Here is a 20,875-nt window from a genome sequence, read left to right as displayed (position 1 = left end):
ATATTTGCAAACCATATATCTGACAATGAGTTAAAACCCAAAATATACAGACAACTCCTAAGATTTAAGAACAACAACAGTAACAAAAACAACCTGATTCAAAAATGAGTAAAGAACCTGAATAGACATTTCTCCAGAGAAGACACATGAATGGCCAATAAGCACATGAAAAGATATACAACATCTCTAGTCATTAGGGAAATGCAAATCAAAACCACAATGAGTCTCCTGCTGCAGTGACACGAGTGGGAGCACCTGGACCGCGGGCTTGGAGTGACAGTTCTTGGACTGCTTTAAGAAATGGCAGACAAGCCCGACATGGCGGAAATTGCCGGCTTCGATAAGGCCAAGCTGAAGACGATGGAGACGCAGGAGAAGAACACCCTGCCAACCAAAGAGACCATTGAGCAGGAGAAGCAAGCGAAGTGAAATTTCCTAAGAACCTGGAGGATTCTCCACCCCCATCATCTTGGAGACCTTAGTCATGCTGTGGAGGAAGAACCACCTGCAAGATGGACACGAGCAACAAGCTGCACTGTGAACCTGGGCACTCCGTGCCAATGCCACTGGCCCGTGGGTGTCTGAGGGGACCCTCCAATCGGACTGCTAAATTCTCGGTTTGCCCTGGGCTATGATAGAAAATTATTTGTATGATTAATGAAAATAAAACACACCTCGTGGCATGGAAGAAAAAAGAAAAAACCCACAATGAGACATCCACCTCACACCCATTAAGGTAGCTACTATAAAAAGGAAAAAAAAAAGAAGGAACAACTGTTGACAAGGATGTAAAGAAATCAGAACCCTTGTGCACTATTAGTGAGAATGTAAAATAGTGCAGTCACTGTGGAAAAGAGTACGGCGGTTCCTCCATATGATCCACCAAGTCTACATTTGGGGATACACTCAAAAGAAAGCATGGTCTTGAAGAGATATTTGTACACTCATTGTCCTAGCAGTACTATTCACAATAGCCCAAGGGTGGAAACAACCCAGTGTCCACTGACAGATGAATGGATAAACAAAATGTGATGTACACATACAACAGAATATTATTCAGCCATAAAAAAGAAAATTCTGACACGTGCTATATAATCTGTTTAAACCTAAAAGACATTATGCTAAGTAAAATAAGCCAATTACAAAAAGACAAATACTGTGTGATTGATTACACTTATAAGAAGTATCTAGGTAGTCAAAGTCACAGGAACAGAAAATACAATGGGGACTTCTCTATCAGTCCAGCAGTTAAGACTCTGCACTTCCACTGCAGGGGTGCGGGTTCGATGCCTGGTCGGGGAAGATCCCACATGCCCTGAGGTACAGCCAAAAAGAAAAAAAAAAAAAAAAAAAAATACAATGGTGGTTTCTAGGAGCTAGGGGGAAGGAGACATGGAGAGTTGTTGTTTAATGGCTATGTAGTTTCAGTTCTGCAAGATTAAAAATTTCTGGAGATTGCTTGCACAACAATGTGAATATACTTAACACTATTGAGCTATACACTTGAAAATGGTTTAGATGGCAAATTTTATGTTATGTGCATTTTTTTAAGTATTTCTTTTATTTTTAATTTTTTATAAATTTATTTAGTTTTGGCTGTGTTGGGTGTTCATTGCTGCGCGCGGGCTTTCTCTAGTTGCGGAGAGCGGGGGCTACTCTTCGTTGCAGTGCACAGGCTTCTCATTGCAGTGGCTTCTCTCGTTGTGGAGCACAGGCTGTAGGCACGTGGGCTTCCATAGTTGCGGCACATGGGCTCAGTAGTTGTGGCGCACAGGCTTAGCTGCTCTGTGGCATGTGGGATCTTCCCAGACCACGCCTCGAACCCATGTCCCCTGCATTGGCAGGCGGATTCTCAACCACTGCGCCACCAGGGAAACCCCTGTTATGTGCATTTTACCACAATTTTTTAAAGAATATCAAAAAGAGTTCAGGGGAAACAATGATAAAAATCTAAAAGGACCTTGAGTTCAGACTGCTTGCCAAAAGAATCTTTAAATTTTCACTCCACGTTGAAGCGCCCAAGACTGGCTTCTTGGGGGCTTCCCTGGTGGTGCAGTGGTTAAGAATCCGCCTGCCAATGCAGGGGACATGGGTGAGCACATTCTTATGTCACCACCATGCCTATTAGCATTAGACAAATTGTCTCTAAATTTTAATCCTATACTTCTATTCGTCTGTTTATTGGTTTAAAAATGTGATTTATGTATAAATTAAATATATGCATTACTGTACTAATAAATCTTGATTTTGTCACATATCAGCTAATGTTCCTATGCCAGTTTCTTAACCTACCTTTGCTTCAGCTTCCTGATTCTTTAAATGGGAACACTAGTATATATATTAGGTGTTGTGAGAGTTAAAATAATTAATATATGCAGAGCATTTGTAACAGTACCTGGTAAACAATAAAATGTATGAAGTGCTAAATATAATTAGGGTTGTATCTATAAGAAGATGCACAAAAATAAACTTTAAAGAAAATAAGAAATATGAGTTAAATTTTATTTTAGTTTACTTATTAATGACATAAACTTTTTTGCCTTACTTAAAAATATTACTAATATCACTAATTTTAGCAAGAGAAATATGATTCAACATGTTCCATTGTTTTTGAAAGTCCGGATATAACATTTTGTGATACAGTGATTTGATGGACTGTTTCTAAATTTATTTTGGTTTTTGATTTTAATAACTGCCTAGTTGAAAAATATACTTCACAAAGAAACACAGGTCCTTGTGGAAAAAGTATACTCATATATAAGTGTTGATATCTGATCAATAAATTTCCATCTTCTATAATGTTACTTTTTTTTTACAAAATTAATGGAAGGTATTTAATATTTGTATTTTTCACAAATGGTCTTAAAACCTACTTAAAGTCTTCATTTGGAAGATTTTTAAACAGATTAGAAAGTTCAGTTTCACAGCCTTATTAACATTGAAATATAAGAGTTTTATAGGTAAAATAAATCAGTCAATCTCAGGAACAAAAATCACATAGTGATGAAAATATTTTTAAACATGTTTTCCAAATTATTTCTCCAAAGCATGAGCTTTCTTCAAAAAGCCGTTATTTTCTCATTTATGGTCAAAAACATCACTTTCACTTCAAAAACCCTGGTTAAGTGGGTATATTTTGTCAAAAAAAAAAAATGCTGCTAGATAACATATCACCAATAGCCATTGTTTTTAGCTCATGACATACCTGAAAAAGAATCCAAACCAGGAGGGGGCATGCTGCCCTTCCATTTTTTTGTTGTTATTGTTGGCTTGAATTATTAGGATCATTTTGACCAGCAGTTTCTTTGCAGGAAATATTTTAAGTCACTTGTACACTTTAAGAGTGTTAATTTACCATAATCAGTAATGTAGTGCGTAAATCCATTTCACCAAGAATATATACGCTGTAATATGTCACTGTATGTTCAGATGACGTAGCCACCACCAACTCTGAGTTATAGAGCTCTCATTCCTCTTGCAGACCATGTGACACAGAATTATCTGCCTTACTGATTAAGTGATGGAGTCAGTATCAATCATATTAAATACTAGTAAAGCTTAGTTCATTTCCATTTTCTCAAAATAAAATCTAAATAGAGATTGAAGTTCTAATATTTTCTTCAGCCACCTCAAGGGATAGTCTTGCACATCCCTAGAATGTACACACCCTATTTTGCAAATGACAGCACTAAGCTGTCTCATGCCAACAGTGCCACCACGTGGTTACAAAAGAATAATATGATTCATGCTTTTTCTCAGACCTCTATCCTTCCCATTAAGGAGACGCAAGCACTAACAGCTTTCCTCTTTCTGTCCTTCACTATCCTTATTATCAAACTCAAACATATTAATACACACACACACTTTTAAACTCCATTTCTCTCTTGTTTCACATATTCCCCCATGAATGTTCCTCTTCCCCACTCTTCTTTTTTTTCTGTGAATTGAAACATTAATCATTCCTTATAAGCATAAACATAGTTACTAGTCATATGCCAGAGACAGAAACTATCCATTTTCATCTAAAATTAAACAACAAGTACCAGTATTCTCAATTTCAAAAGCTTTTATAGATTCTTAGATGGCTCTTTCAGAATTAATATTTTTCACTTAAACTTCTACCCACATCTTCATCTTCTCCTAATTGTTATCTGTTTGCCTTAAACATTAGCATTCAAAAAACATGTTTCCATCTTTTTCCTATTCAATTTTGATATCATTCTGTTTCAGGAGTTTCCGGTTCCTGGTAAGATGGAGTAAGCACAATCCACTCTGCCTCTCCCACTAAATGCAGCTGTAAAACCTGGACAAAATGTGTGAAACAGCTACTTGAGAACCCTGAGATGTAAACAGTAATGGGAAGATTGGAAAAGCAGACCACCATCTGAAGTACCACCAAACCAAAAATTACCAAGTGGCAATTTTTTCATTCTTTTTTCCTCTGGTATCTCCCAGCCTGAGCACAGTGCAGCCTGAAACCCAGAAATTAGTATCAGCACAGAGAGCTCCAGAAGAAGCCCTTAGATCTGCCTCAAGCAGTGAAAAGAGAACTCTAACACTGAAATAAGAGAGTGTGTAAATTTTCCTCATCTTTCTTTTTTCTTTTCTGTCTTCTCACACTTCAGACCCCGAGCAATGCAATGGTTGTGGTAGCAGCAGCACCTTTGGGAGACCACTGAGTGGGTAGAGTGTTGGGGGTCCTTCTCCTCTAATCAGTAGAGCTGTAATTCCAAGAAGGTGGGGTGACTCCCGCTTGATTTTTACTCTCTCTCTGTCCTCCAAGCAGTTGGCCCTGGATGTGTATGTACATAGTCACAAATATGTGCAGCAGGGCAGGATTTATGAAAGCCTTAGCTTTCTAGCTAACGAAGCAAAAGGGGGACACCCAGGGAACAAGTATCTGTAGATTGCAAAGGAAGGAGACCAAGAAAGTGACCCCATAAAGTTACTCATGAACTCCTAGATGTCACCCCTAACTGTCCATGCCTGGATGTGATCTTAATCAGCATTTCAAAGAATTTAAGAACCAAACATCCAGAAAGGCAACTGCGTACATCACAGGCTGACCCCTGGGTGGCACACATGTGACAGATCTAATTGGAACTGCAAAGTCTTTAAAATCTGAACTGACGTTGGAACTATAGCCCGCAGAAGGCAGATTGGAACTTAGAGCCTGAACCTAACCAGGTCAATTGCCTAGTAAAACAAGAATATCTATGTTTTCAAATAGGATTTAAATGAGGTCAAGGGTCTCCCAATGTAACATATGAAATGTGCAGGATACAATTCAAGATTACTCAGCATATGAAGAACCAGGAAATCCTCAATGACAATCAACAGACAGCAACCTCAAGATGACACAGGGTTATGATCTCAATTGTGTTCCCGCAAAATTCATAGTTGAAGCCCTAACCACCAGTACCTCAGGATGTGACTATATTTGGAGACAGAGCCTTTAAAAAGGAGAATAAGTTAAAATAAGGCAATTAGGGTTGGCTCTAGTTCAATCTAATCGCTGTCCTTATAAGAAGAGGAAACTTAGACATACAGAGAGAAACCATGGATGCCTCTGTACAGAGAAAGACCACATGAGACACAGTAGGAAAACAGCTGTCTGTCTGCAAGCCAAGGAGAGGGGCCTTGGGAGACATCAAACCTGCTAGCACCTTAATCTTGGACTTCCAGCCTCCAGAACTGTGAGAAAATAAATTTCTGTTGTTTAAACCACCCAGTCTACGGTATTTTGTTAGGGCAAACTAAGCAAAGTAATACACACTGATATTATAATTTTCTGGCAAAGACTTTAAAACAGCTGTTTTTAAAATGCCACAATAAGCAATAGCAAGTATTCTTGAAACAACTGGAAAAGTAGAAAATCTCAGCAAAGAAATAAAAAAATTGAGTGGAAATTTTAGAAATATAAAGTACAATAACCAAAAATATATATATATATAAATAAACTCACTAAATGGACTCTGAGATGACAGGGAAAACAGTGAATCTAAAAATAGATCAATAAAACTCATCCAATCTAAACAACAAAAGGAAAAGAGACTGAACAAAAATTAACAGTCACAGGGACCTGTGAGAAAAAAAAAAAAAGTCCTAAAATTAAGGTCACTTGAGTCCCAAAAAAGAAGAGAAGCAAGATGGTGCTTAAAAAAAAAAAAAAAATTGAGGAAATAATGGCTAAAGACTTAATAATAACGACTTAAACCTACAGATTCAATAAGCTAAGCAAAACTCTTATAGGAGAAACTCAAAGAAATCCATACACAGGCACATCATAATTAAACTTTTGCAAACTAATAAAGAAAAATATCTTTAATGCAGCCACAGAATGGCTGCCTTACCTATAGGAGAAATGATGCCTTACCTATAGGAGATGCCTTACCTATAGCCAAGAAATGATGCCTTACCTATAGGAGAAATTCAAATGACAGATTTCTTAACAGAAACCACAGAAGATAGAAGAACTGGAGTTCTTGGAAATGATACCAAAAGCATGACTCATAAAAAAATTATAAGGTGAACTTCATTAAAATTAAAAACTTTGCTCTGCAAAAGACATTATTAAATGATTGAAGAAACAAGTTACAAACTAGAAAAAAGTATTTTCAAATTAGATACCTGACAAGAGCTATGTAGATATAGATATAAAGAACTCTCTAAACTCAATGTTAATTTTAAAAACCCCATTTTTTAAAAAAATAGACAAAAGAACAGATACTTCCTTAAAGAAGATACAGTTGTGGCAAATATGCATATGAGAAGATGTTCAACATAATGAGGCAGTAGAGAAATGCAAATTTAAAGTATAAGATGCCACACTACATACCTATTAGAATGGCTAAAATAATTTTTTTTAATTTTAATTAATAATAAGCACTTGTGAGTATGTGGAGCAACTGAAACTCTTGAACATTGCTGGTAGGAATGGAAAATGGCACAGCCACACCGGAAGACAGTTTGGCAGTTTCTTATAAAATTAAGCATATATATATTGTATGACTCAGTAGTTCTACTCCTGGACATTTCCCCTTGAGAAATAAAATCTTGTATTCACAGAAAAATCTGTATATGAATGTTTATTCTCAATTACCAAAAACTGGAAACCCAAATGTTCTTCAACCGTAAACTGGATAAACAAACTTTAGTATATTCACACGATGAAATACTACATAACATTAAAAAGAAACAAACTATTGATACAGGCAACAATATGGATAGATCTCAACAGAATTATGCTGGGTGGAAAAAACCAGTCCCCAAAGATTCCATTTATGTAACCGTCTTGAAGTGACGGAATTACAGTGATAAAGAATAAAACAGATCAGTGGTTGTCAGGGTTAGGGTCAGGGCTGTTATTTTAAAGGAATATCACAAGGTAGTTTGGGGGAGCACTGCAACTGTCCTGTATCCTGATTATAGAGGGGGTTACATAAATCATACATGTTAAAATTCAAAGAACTATATACCTGACAGTCAATTTTCCTCTACGGTAATTTAAGAAATGAAATCAATCAATGAAAAGTATACTCTTCTGTTTTATTTAGCTATTCATTTGGTAACATTATTACTTTTCCAAAATTTGTATTGCCAGTTATCAGTTACATTGTTGGAAAAATGAGCCTTTGTCAACTAGCCTAGAAAATCTAAACACAACTAATCACACTAGTTTTAGGGAAAAACATATTTCGAGTTTCCATCATTCCTTGACAATGAAGGATAACTTCAATTCAGAAGGCAGAGAAGCAAGATGAGGGCCAAGTGAAGACTAAGATGAAGGTACGCAGAGAGAGTGGTGCCAGAAGAGCTAACCAAACAAAGTGAGCGGGTGTGGGTCCTCCAGGAGGAAAGGAGAGACTTCCTCAGAGGGAATACATCAGACCTGAAGGGAGTTTGAGCTTTCAATTAGTGGCTCATTTACCTGAAAGCGCCTGAGGAGAATGTTGCAGAAAGAAAGAGACTGATCCTTTCAGTCAGCACATTTTATGATAGCTTGACTACTCTCCCCCACCTGTTTTAGCCAGTTCAGGCTGCTATCACAGAACACCACAGGCTGGGTGGCTTCTAAACAACAGAAATGTATTTCTCACAGCTCTAGAGGCTGGGAAGTCCGAGATCAAGGCTCCAGTAGATTCAGTGTCTGCTGAGAGCCTGCTTCCTGGTGCATGCAGGACACTCACTGTGTTTTCACCTGGCGGAAGGGGTGAGGGAGCTCTCTGGAGTCTCCTTATAAGGCCACTAATCCATTCGTGAGAGCCCTGCCATCATGACCTAATCACTTCCCAAAGGCCCAGCTCCTAATACCATCATCTCCACGGGTAGGATTTCAACATGAATTTGGGGGAAACATAAACTTCAGCAGTTATGGTAAATTCTAGAGATAATGTTTTTTATCTCAGATATATAAACATATATATACACATAGACACATAATACATATATTATGTGCAGTTAGGAGTTCAACATATGAATTTGGGGGGGCCACCAGCAACAGTAGTTATGGTAAATTCTAGAAATAACCCTTTTTTTTTACCTCAGATACATAAATATATATATACATATACACATATACATGCGTAATATGTATATATATTAGGTGTAGTTAGGACCTCAACATATGTATTTTGGGAGAACACAAACGTGAGGAGTTATGGTAAATCCTAGAAATAATACTGTTTTCCACATCTATGTAAACATATATATGCATATATACATATACACACACATATATATGCACACACACTGTACATAATATACATCTTATGTGCCACGTGGGTGAGGACGACAGGGCCTGGCCACGAGCAGAAGCGCGGGAAGCACACGGAGGGCCTACCTGTCCCGGGGATCTTAGGGGAGGCGCCTTCCGCAGCGGCTGTTTCAAGGTGTGAGCAGACGCTTGGGAAGAAGCAGCTAATCATTCGGGCGAGAAAGTTCTTAGGACGCGGTCTGGGGGTCGTGGTCCAGCCCACAGTCTGGCAGGTCCTTGAGGGCTCGAGCGGAGAATCTGACAGAAACGTGCATTTTGTGACAGGGGTTGCTGTCTAAGTCGACGTCGCCGCGGGAACGGCCAACGGCCGGAGCCCGGAAGACACAGCAAATCCCTGGGAAAATGGAGTCGATCCCGCAGACCGTCAGCTTCTCGCGGTACCTTGAGGCGGGATCATCCAGAGGTCATGACCTCAGGTTGACCCGGAGGTGGACCAGAAAGTGAGGCTCCTCACCCTCCCCTGGCTTTGGAGTGCCCGCCCACAGTTCCTTCCCACAGTGGGAGCCGTTTTCAAGGACGCAGCTTTGAGAGAGTGGGGTGCCACTGAGACCCTTTGGATGGTGTAGGTGACTGGACCCCATTAAAGCCTTTCTATAAACTTGAGATTCTGGCGAGCAGGGGTGGAGATCTACTTGCAAGGATGAGCAAGTAGCACGTTATCATCGTTTGTATAAATAAAAATATTTTTAGTTAAAAGAAAAATATATATGTAATTAAAATTACGATAAAAGTTGACATTCGTGCTTTCCTGGTGGCGCAGTGGTTGAGAGTCCGCCTGCCGATGCAGGGGACACGGGTTTGTGCCCCGGTCCGGGAAGATCCCACATGCCGCGGAGCGGCTGGGCCCGTGAGCCATGGCCGCTGAGCCTGCGCATCCGGAGCCTGTGCTCCGCAACGGGAGAGGCCACAGCAGTGAGAGGCCCGCGTACCGTAAAAAAAAATATATATATATATATATATATATATATATATATATATATATATATACACCCTGTGCCCTCCCCCCGGTCTGCACCCCTACTGTTCTAACCAGGGGAAGACAGCCACATGCCATGAGGCTTTTCGAGCAGCCCTGAGCAGAGGCCCTCCTGGAGAGGGACTGAGGCGTCCCATCAACAGCCAGCAGCTGGGTAAGCAGACCCCTGTGATGGCCACCTCCAAGGTGAATTCTCCAGCCACGGCCAAACCTTCAGAGGTCCAGCCAACATCTTATTGCAGCCTCATGAGAAACCCCACGCCAGAACAGCCCAGCCAAGCTGCTCCTGAATTCTGAAGTCACAGAAACCGTAAAGGTTAGTACATAATTATTGCTGCTCTAAGCCACTAAGTTACACAGCATTAGATAACTAATGCAAAGCCTATAGGCATCAGACTTCACATACATTATCCTATTTAATTCTCATAAAGTAGAACATCTCATTTTACAGATGAGGAACCTGCTGCCTGGAATTATTGAAGAATTTATCACATGGTCATGGGAGCTGGTCCACAGCCCTGCTGGGCTTTATACTCAGGATAGGTTATGTAGGTCATATGACTACATGTCAGGCCCTGGGGACACAGTCATGGAAACTGGTGAGTGAAGTGTTGATCAGAGGGAGAGGCTCCTGAACAGGAGAAGGGGAAACATCATCAAGTTCTGTGGGAAGAATGGAAGGAGCTAAATTAGCAACGTCAGTAGCAAGTCTGCAGGTCAGGTTGAACTTGAGGGTAAGGAATGAGAACTTTGGCAAAGAGGAAAGCAAAACAAGGTGAGAAAAATAATATAAATAAATAAAATTCAAAAAAAAATACCCAAAAACGGTTATATTCTTTTACTAGCAAATGAGAGGGTAGCCAGGGACACAGTAGGAATCAGTCCAAGTGGAGTAAGAGTCTCTATCAAAACTACACTGCTCATTTTCTGTTACTAGTTGCCCTGGCAATAGGATCCCCACCTTATTGTAATGATATTTAAATGAGAAAAGTGCATGATACTCACATGTGTCTAGTTACCTTCACCTTCTTAGGAGGTCTGAGTAAAATTTGGGCAGAGTTTTGTCCCAGAAAAAGAATCATACCAAAAAAGGAAACTAGGAGAATATGACACATGGTCTGGGGCTCAGCCTCCCAGGAAGATCTTCCAGATACCCCTGATCTGTTTCTTTCCCTCATAACGCTGGTAGGAGTCAGTGTTAAGTAATAAGGCTTGCACTTTTTCATGTCTGGTGCATTCTGGTTTTAATCTAAAGGAAACCCTGTAAATCAGGGCCCCAGCCTGCCCAGCTGCTCCCTCCCAGAACTCTGTGTAAGGGATTAGAATCCTATAGGTGCCCTGCTGTTTGGACAGCTCTGCCAGTTTTGACCATTTCTGAGAGTCGGGCTGGCCAAAAAGAGTATATTTGCTTCCTAGAGCTGCCATGACAAAATACCGTAAACTGGGTAACTTAAAACCACAGAAATATATTATCTTATAGTTCTGGAGTCTAGAGTCTGAAATCAGGATGTCAGGAGAGCCGTGCTCTCTCTGAAGTCTTGTGTAGGGGGATCATTCCTTGACTCTTGCTGGCTTCTGGTGGTTTTCTGGCAATCTTGAGTGATTCCTGACTGCCAGCTGTAGCACTTCAACCCCTGCCTTCATTGTCACATGGCCATTTTCTCTGTATGTGTCTATGTGCCTTCTAATAAGGACACCGGTCATATTGGAGTGGAGCCCACCCTAATGACCTCATCTTAACTGGATTACATCTGGATTACATCTGCAAAAAAAAAAAAAAAGATGTAAGGTCACATCCTGAGGTATTGGGGGGTTAGGATCTCTGCAGGAGAATGTGGTGGGGTAGGGGCACAGTTCAACCCATAGCGGAAAGGGAGTAGGGCCCAGAGTCAGTAGAAATAGGCCAATGGAGAAATGACCCAAAATGAATACCCCAAGGTGATTCACACTTTATATACACCCACCTGCACCCCCGTGACAGTCCTTCTTCCCTTAGCTCCTCACGTCCCTTGCAGTCCTCACAACACTACAGTTAATCTAAGAGATAAGGTGCCAGGCTGCAAAGATGAAGATTTGGCTTGGCAGGACTCTGCCTCTGGCTGAGTGTGTGACTTTTCCAAGTTGCCCACCTGTGCACCTGATCAGTGACCTTCAGATGAGTGTCCCTCAAACATACAGCAGCTCGTGAGTCACTTGAGCTTTGGTCAGGCATTCACACTGGGCAGGAGTTTCATCAACACAGCAGACAGGTTACTCCCTAGACAGGCTCTGGGTCTCAGGTATATTTTCTAGCTCCCATTGTCACATCTGCAACTGATCCTTTAGGAAAGGGAATAGGCAAAAGGAACTCTAGTCCAAAAATACTTAGGGGACAATATGGAAATGGCATGCATCACTCCTGGTCACATTCCATCGTCCAGAATCAGCTACATGGTCACACTCAGAATCCAGGGATGCTGAGAAACGGTTTCTAGCTGGGTGGCCATGTGTCCGGTTAAAAATCAGGAGTTCTATTATTAAGGTAAAAGGCTAGAATGAATATTAGTGAAAAACTGTCTGTTGCATTCTTTATACATGTTTTTTTATATTGTGAACTTCTGTGCCATAATTTTTGAAAATTTTATTTTAACATTTGCATAGTTTTCAACCACATAGTTTTATAATAACATCATTATTTTCCTCTTGTTAGACATTTATAGTGTTAAACTTTTGACATTAGAAGTAATGCTACAAAGAAAACTCACCAATCTTTGTGCGATTCTCTGATTATCTCCTTATGATAATCTCCTGAAAGGTTTTCCTGAGGCCCCTTGACCCAGGTCTTTGATCCAGGGACCAAATTAGCCTGAAGAACTGCTGATCCAGGTCATCTTTGAGAAAAGTGAGTTTCCTATGGTCTTAGCACATTCTGCCCTTCCCCCGTGCCACCTTGCTTTGTCCAGCTCTTCTTCTAGGCCCAGGGCTGGCTACCAGCAGCAAGCTACTTGCTTGGGAGATAATTTGTAGCCAGATGCGCCATTGCTAGATGTTTTCAGAGGGTTTGATTTGAAGGGTTTGCCTTGAAATTGTGTCTCGTGCATCCTTACTATTTTTACTCATCAACTGTATTTGCACCCTGCTTCACAATTTGCAAGATGCTTAACTACACATGATCTCATTGGCTGGGTCCAACAGTGATTTTTCTGAAACACGAATCTGATACGACCACTTTCATGGGTTAAACTCTTTGAAGAACCCTTGGCATTCTCTGATTCATATCTAAATTCCTTAACATGATTTATAAATCTCTCTGACTGACACATCAATTAGCTTTTACCTAATAATAATAATAACTTAATGGATGAAAACAAAAGCCATTTATTTAGCTCGTGATTCTGTGGTGCTTTGAGCCAGTATCAGCAGGGCTCACTTATCCATCCATGGGCAACTGCAGGTCAGCTGTGTGACTCTGTTTCTGAAGATAGCTGGCTGTAGACTGGGGTGACCAAGAAACTGTGGCAAGCATCTCTCATCATCCATGAGGATACCCTGGACTTATTAGAATGTCATTGTTGGGCTTCCCTGGTGGCACAGTGGTTGAGAGTCTGCCTGCCAATGCAGGGGACACGGGTTCGTGTCCCAGTCCGGGAAGATCCCACATGCCGCGGAGCGGCTGGGTCTGTGAGCCATGGCCACTGAACCTGTGCGTCCGGAGCCTGTGCTCCACAATAGGAAAGGCCACAACAGTGAGAGGCCCACATACCGCAAAAAAAAAAAAAAAAAAAAAAAGTCATTGTAAATTTCCAAGAGTAGCAAAAAGCTTCCATGTACAAACATTTTTCAAGCCTCTTCTTGTGTCACATTTGTTCATTTTTCATGGGCCAAAGCAAGTCCCACAGTCAACTCAGAGATGCGAAAATAGACTTCCCCTGTTAATAGGAGGAAAAGAATCTGTGGCCATTTTTACCATCTACCACCTCTTTCTCGAGTCTCATCTCTTTTTGTCCCTACTTTCATCTCTATGGACTCTGTTCCAGGCAAACGGAACTGTTCACAACTCCCTCATCCTGCCTTGTTTTTTAGGCTTTTGCTCATGCTAATGCCTTTCCTGCTCTGTCTTCCCACTACTCACCTAGCCAGCTCCTGCAGGTCCCATCCTGGTGGTCCTTTCCAACAGGAAGCCTTCTCTCATCTCCAGCTCCCTGTGCTTCCTCTTATAACCCTTACCACACTCCGTTACAAATGTCTGTTTTCTTGTCCATTTACCCCACAAGACTATAAGGTACTTGAGAGCAAGATGTTTTCTGATGCATACTTGGTACCTAGTGTCATACAGTAGGAAGCACAAAGCTATTTGTTGGTCAACTGATCAACTGCATATGAATGAAAGAAAATAGATGTAGGAAAGCCTTTTGCAAATCTGCAGACAGTTACTTCACAATGATGGAATCTTTGGGCTGGAAGGGACCTTAGCTATCTTCTTGTCTATGCATAAATCCTTAGAATAACATTGTTAAAAATTGCTTCTAAGTCCACTGGGCACATCCCTTCTAAGGGATGAGAAACTCAGCTCTTCATCACAGATAATTCTATTGCTGAACTGTTTTCAGGCTTGAACCCAAAGTTGAACCCAAATCTATCTCCCAGTAACTCCTACCTGTTGCCCAAGACCTTCCATCCGAAGCCTCAAAGGTAAAGGTAATCTGTTTCCCATGCATCAGGCCTCTTCATCTGAGATCTAGCAAGTGTTGCTCTTAGTATATTCTCACAACCCTCACCATCCTGGTGGCCTTCCTCCTGGCATGCCCAAGTGTGTGTCTGTTTTTCTTGGAAAATGACATTCAGAACTGGACAGGATATTCCCCTGGAACTGGGGGATGCACCTCTTGGTAAACCATTTGTCAAGACCATGATGGCAGCCACGAAGTTTAGGAGTGCTGGGAATTGTAGCTCCCACAAGGATGGAACTCAGCCCTGAATCAAAACATTAGGATGACATTTCTAACTCAACACAGGCACTGGCAGGAGGAAAACCTGAATGTTTTTTACTTGTTCTTATCATTCGTATCCAGGTCAAGGCCCCAAAAGGCCAAATTTTCCAGACTTCAAATACCTCTGATAAAAAGAGGGAAGGGGTGTTGAGGTGTGTTCCATCATGAATAGATCACAAGCTTCGGAAGGAAACAAACATGGACTGGATAACAAAATGCTTTAGATGCCTGTGTTAGGAAAGGGAGTTAATCCCCTAGGGTTTGCATTTCCTCATCACCTCCTGGGCTACTGTTAGGATCATGTGTGTGTAATTAGAGCTAACATTTGTTTGGAACTTGTCATATGTCAAGCCCAGTGTGTACACACATTTTATACATTTTAACATGTGCCTACCTTTACCAAGAAGGTTCTGTTATTATGCTCATTTTGTAGAAGAGGAAACGGAGGCTCAGAATGTTAAAGTGATTTGCCCAGTTTCACAGAGCAAGTGAGTGGCAGTGCTGGTCCATAAACCCAAGTCTTTCCAGCTCCAGACTACAGGCACCCAGTGAACCCTCAAGCCATCTTGGTACCTGCAATTCCACATCAAAAGTCAGAGGAATGGGTGATTCCTGTCCCTAGATGGTGACTGACGTGAGCTGCTGCAGCTCAGTAACCACAGGGCTCACACAGCCACCGTGCTCAGCCCTCAGTGGTAAAAGCCTGGCAAAGATGCTCAGCTCAGAACAATATGCCATCAGTCTCTTGGGGTTTGGCAGCAGTGACCAGTTTTGTTGCTATACTGGCACACCTTCCCAGAGATAAAGTAGAAAGCAGGAAAAAAAAAATTTTTAAGGGAAAAAGAAAACCCACCCCTAAGTGTTATTTTGCTAACAGCCTCAACTTTGTAATAAATAAAGACTGCAAGTGGGAAGAAAATGCATAAAATGAAAATAAGCTGAATGAATCATGGAACACACTATGTACAATATATAAATATTCATGTTAAATGACCTTTTACTCCAATTCCTGGTTCTCCTGTGTACACTTAGGGCTGAGTGGTTTTGTTCGGGAGGGCTTAGTTACTGACACAATTGCGTGTCACTTTTAGGAGAGCGTGAGGAATAACTAAGAATGATTAGCACAAGTCCGAGTAACGTCAAATCCCTGTGTAAGCCCCAGGAGCTCAAGCACCCTCTCTGCCTTTGGCAAGGGAACAGTAATCCATCTCTTGGTCCTTCCCAGTCAACGGAAACTGAGCTGAGGGAGAAAACGGGAAGAAAATCCTTAATCTTAGCAACAGCAGGATCTGGTATTTTAGCTGTGGAGCTTAAAGAAAAAACAAAACGAAACAAAAAGCCTTGTTGAAAAGTTCAAGTCTAGGTAACCAGTTTCTGAAAAAGTCTTTTGTATGAGTGGGGAGATGGGCTGTGAGGGCAAGAAGGAACGAGGGCCCGGCAGGGAGGGGCCCTGCTTTCCTGCCCAGGAGGGGGTGGGTTCTCTTCCTGTGGGAAGAACGTGGCTGCGTTGCTAAAGGCTGGTACAGACTGCCACGGCGCCGATGGGCAGGCCAGCAGAGGGAGGCCAGTGTGCCTGGAGGCTCAGCTGACTCAGGGGCCAACATTCTTTCCTTTGTTCCGCTCTGGCCTCCCAGTGACCTTGAGGTTAAACTACAGTCAAGCCCAACGGCCATGATAACATGTATCTCACTCCTCTATGCGGCTATGAGCTGCTTCCCACCAAAGGCAACATTCTAAATGTGAGCTCTTGGAATTTCCAGAGCGATGAGTCGATGAGTCGGAATCTCGCTCTCTAAGTTACCCCAGCTTGTCCCCACCTGGGAAAGACATGGTGTGTGTAGTTTGTGTGTGAGTGTGTGTATTTATACCATGTTAGGTAATGATCTGCATGCCAAAATGGATCCTACATAAATAATTTTATATATAAGAACAGAATGACTTTAAAGTGCTAAATCTGGCTTTTTCCTGTGCCTCATGGACATAAATTCATTACATCAGCCTTTCCTTCAAACAAGGGTGTATAGTCCATGGAGTTAAAACATTCTAAACTTTCTATAGCTCTGTGCATTTACTCCAGTTAATTCAATAAGTACTTCCTGAACACGTACTATGAGGCAGGAATTTCAACACAGCCAGTGTAGAGAAAAACAGAGACTCTGCAGTCAGACTGGATTCAATTTCTGGCTCTGCTACTTGGACCTTTGAGAACTTAGGTTAAAAAGTTGAAACTTTTGGTGCCTCAGTTTCTTCATCTGTAAAGTGAGGGTAACAATGCCTCAAAGGGCGACTGTGAGGGTTCATGAAGATGCATGTAGGACGCGTAGTAAAACAGTGTCTGGAATCCAAAATTCTTCGCAAGTATTTGCTGGTATTAAATCTCAGATGCTACCTGCAGAGAGGGCACCCCCTGACAGGGAGCATCTTGGCAAGTCGAGGCCCCATTTCCCACCCCTCCAATAACCCAAAGAACGCTTACTCTTTCAAGAACCACTACTTTAGTGACTAGTAGCTTAAATCACATTTTCTTCATAATAGCATGGCCATATACTACCAGAAATGGCGAAGACAAGATGATAGGAGTGCAGAAAGTGGAACAGGGTGCAAGAAGTATTTGAGCATTCCTCAGAGAGGAGAAACAAAACTTAACTTTCGGGCTTCCCTGGTGGCGCAGTGGTTGGGAGTCTGTCTGCCGATGCAGGGGACACAGGTTCGGGCCCCGGTCTGGGAAGGTCCCACATGCCGCGGAGCGGCTGGGCCCATGAGCCATGGCCGCTGAGCCTGCGCGTCCGGAGCCTGTGCTCCGTGACAGGAGAGGCCACAACAGTGAGAGGCCCTCGTACCGCAAAGCAAACAAACAAACAAACAAACAAAAAACTTAACTTTCCTTTTATACCAAAGGAAGCACAGACTTATTACGTGGGCTTGGGTGGGGACCATGTGTATAACCCTCTATTACTCCAGACAGGTCCTACTTCATGTGCTCAGCCCTCAATCATTGACAACTATTTCACTTTTGACCTAGAAAAGAGAAATACTAATAATCTTAGCTAACTTTCATTAAACACTTGATGCCCAGAACTGTGATAGCCCTTAATGCCATTTCATTGTTTAATCAGCTGAGCCACGCCGTGAACGAGTTTGTGCAGGATGTTTGACCTACACAGCCATCCCCACTCTCCTCCATTTTGCTCTCTGCCCTGGCAGGCTGGTCTGTACAGATTATATTGCCTCCTCTCATGTCCTCCAGCTTCTAGCTGGGTTTGGCCAGCAGGGAGCCTTAGGCGAGCAGAATTTTGGAGAAAGGAAGGAAAGTCAAGTCAGATTGCCCGCTGCCTCCCGTAAAGTCATTTCCGGTGGACTAAGGTCATAACTTTTCTCAGAGACCTTTTTTTTTTTTTTGTGGTACGTGGGCCTCTCATTGTTGTGGCCTCTCCTGTTGCTGAGCACAGGCTCCGGACGCGCAGGCTCAGCGGCCATGGCTCACGGGCCCAGCCACTCCGCAGCACGTGAGATCCTCCCGGACTGGGGATCGAACCCATGTCCCTTGCATCGGCAGGCAGACTCTCAACCACTGCGCCACTGGGGGAGCCCTCAGAGACCTTTATTAAGAACCACTGCCCCATTTTGGTTCCTGTTCCTTCTTTCTCCCCTCTTTCCTAGTGGCTTAGGAGTGGCTTAGCTCTGTGCTGTTAACCTGGGTTCCCTCATTATCTAGGGTGGTTCCCTAAACCTTTCACACATCTATGATTTCTCCTTTTGTGAACAAGTCCTGTTTGAATGATCCTTGTCTGAGTACAGTACCTATTTCCTTTTGGGATCCTGATACACAGATACTATTATTATTCTCATTTTACAGGTAGGTCTAGAGGGGTAAAGCAACTTGTCCACCTCATAGCTAGTCAGTGGCAGAATTGGATTTCAAAACCAAAACTGTCTAAATCCAGAGCCCATGTTCTTAACTGCTGTACTGTAGCAGCGACAAACAGTTCTGGACAAGGCAGCCCAGCTGGGAAGCCTGGGAGATGCAGCCTCAAGCAACACCTCATGGAAACCTGCAGTAGGCAGAACTACATAGTACAGGCAGATTGAATACCTGTCAACTTCTTTATCAGGCAGGGGCTAGCACATGTGAACTGGGGGTGAAAGATGAACATACTCGTTAGGTCTCCTTGTCCTGGGCAGAAAACATCTGCTGGTGCAGAGAGGCCGTGTGGAGCTGTCAGATCTCACTCACATTCAACTCTCGGCTGGGAATCACACTCCAGGGCACCTTTGGCCTTTCTCTAATTGTCCTGGCCAAACCGTGAGAGGCTCCCATTGGGGCAGAGTCTTATTTAAAACAGCCAACCAGGGACTTGCCTGGTGGCGCAGTGGTTAAGAACCCGCCTGCCAATGCAGGGGACACGGGTTCGAGCCCTGGTCTGGGAAGACCCACATGCCGCGGAGCAACTAAGCCCGTGCGCCACAACTACTGAGCCTGCGCTCTAGAGCCCACGAGCCACAACTACTGAGCCCACGTGCCACAACTACTGAAGGCCGTGTGCCTAGAGCCCGTGCTCCGCAACAAGAGAAGCCACCACAATGAGAAGCCCGTGCACCGCAACGAAGAGTAGCCCCCGCTCGCCGCAACTAGAGAAAGCCCGCGCGCAGCAATGAAGACCCGACACGGCCAAAAATAAATAAATAAATGTATTTTAAATAAATAAATAAATAAAACAGCCAACCAGACCAGGACAGGCAATGATTGATTCTTCATCCAAAAGAAAAAGCAAGGCTACTTTTGCCCCTGAGCATCAAATTCATTCACTAGACCCCAGGAGAATTCATAGCGGGAACTAACTGAGGATGTCATTTTCATCTAAGCAGGACGGCCCTCCGCATGCTGGCTTCCATCTTCCACCTCAGGAAGCTCAATGATCTATATTTAATGCTGCAATACTGAGGCTTCCTCTGCAGAGTGAGGAATTTATCATCTCAGGCTTCAGATTAAACAGAGAGAATTTTTTAGCTAAAGTAGTTACGTATACACATTTCCATAAATGGTTTTATGATAAAATAAGAAGTCTACTTCCTCTGCCTAAAGCATAAAAAAAAAAAAGAGTTTAAGCAAAGACTCTCAACCATGCCTTCTTCCAAGGAGTTCTGTTATCTCTTGTCTCCATCTTGGCCCTCGCTGCCCTGAATCGTGTTTACAGGTCACCCCCTGCAGCGGAAAGTGAGATCCTTGTAGGCAGATCATGTGCCTCTTTCATCTCTGTGTCTCCAGCCCAGCACAACACCTGGAACACAGCAGGCACTCAATATATATTGTGGGATGAAGAGACACATGGATGCCCCCAGAGCACCCTGCAAGGACTGTCATCAGAGTGTATTATCCAATTATATGTTGACTCATCAGCCTCACCCACAAAGGCAGACACCATATTTCATTTAATTTTATACCTCCTATGTTTGGAGCAACATGACTGCTCAAAACATGTTTTGCAGAAAAGTTGGTAAAACAGATGTAGCAAGCAAGAAATACAGCTTCATTAACACTTACCTTCCTGCGTTCCTTGGAGATACTTGTCCAGCTCCTTGGGTTGGTGTCTAAATGGTTGCAATTATATGACATTCTGGAAAAGACAAAAATATGGAGTCAGTAAAAAGCTCATTGTTTTCCAGAGTTTCAGGGGAGGGATGAATAGACGGAACACAGAGCATTTTTAGGGCGGTAAAACTATTCTATTCGTGATACTGTGATGGTGGATACATGACATTATGAGTTTGGCAAAACCATAGAGTGTACAACAAGGAGTAAACTCTAAGGGAAACTATGGACTTTAGTTAATGTATCAATATTGGTCCATCAATTGCAACAAATGTATCACTAATGCAAGATGTTAATCATAGAGGAAGCTGAGGAGGGGGAGGAAAGGGGGTTTATGGGAACTCTGTACTTTGTTCTTAATGTTTCTGTGTATCGAAAGCTGCCCTAAAAATGTAGAGTTTGCTAATTTAAAAAATTATGCATCTTAGCTGGTCACTCAATATGGAAAATATAAGAATAGAGGGGCATTGGCTCAAGTAGGGGGTGTAGCCCCCCTCCACTTTATATCCACAAACACATCTCAGGTCTCATTTTCCTTCTCTTGGGTCCGTGAGTCATTTGAA

General features: G+C 42.3%; 1 protein-coding gene and 1 long non-coding RNA gene across 8 annotated transcripts in view; one reads left to right on the top strand and one right to left on the bottom strand.

Moving 5' to 3' along the window:
* Positions 1 to 275: 275 nt before the first annotated feature.
* LOC117199658 (thymosin beta-10-like) lies at positions 276 to 517 on the top strand. The gene has a single exon (XM_033419811.2). The coding sequence runs from the start codon at positions 301 to 303 to the stop codon at positions 427 to 429; it is 129 nt and encodes a 42-aa protein (XP_033275702.1). The 5' UTR covers positions 276 to 300; the 3' UTR covers positions 430 to 517.
* Positions 518 to 10,575: 10,058 nt separating this feature from the next.
* LOC125961637 (uncharacterized) overlaps positions 10,576 to 20,875 on the bottom strand; it is a 35,421-nt gene continuing 25,121 nt past the window's right edge. For 3 of the 7 annotated variants that reach the window (XR_007472613.1, XR_007472612.1, XR_007472608.1), the window contains 2 exons: positions 20,265 to 20,337; positions 10,576 to 12,071 (listed from right to left, as the gene is read on the bottom strand). This is a non-coding gene — a long non-coding RNA (uncharacterized LOC125961637). Of the gene's footprint in view, positions 12,263 to 20,264; positions 20,338 to 20,875 lie in introns of all 7 variants that reach the window. The other 4 variants (XR_007472610.1, XR_007472611.1, XR_007472609.1 and 1 more) reach the window with 2 other exon arrangements.

This window comes from Orcinus orca, chromosome 17, assembly GCF_937001465.1.
Source record: "Orcinus orca chromosome 17, mOrcOrc1.1, whole genome shotgun sequence".
Lineage (NCBI taxonomy): Eukaryota > Metazoa > Chordata > Mammalia > Artiodactyla > Delphinidae > Orcinus > Orcinus orca.
Note: the sequence above shows the minus strand (reverse complement) of the source record. Positions and strands in the feature narration are given on the sequence as shown.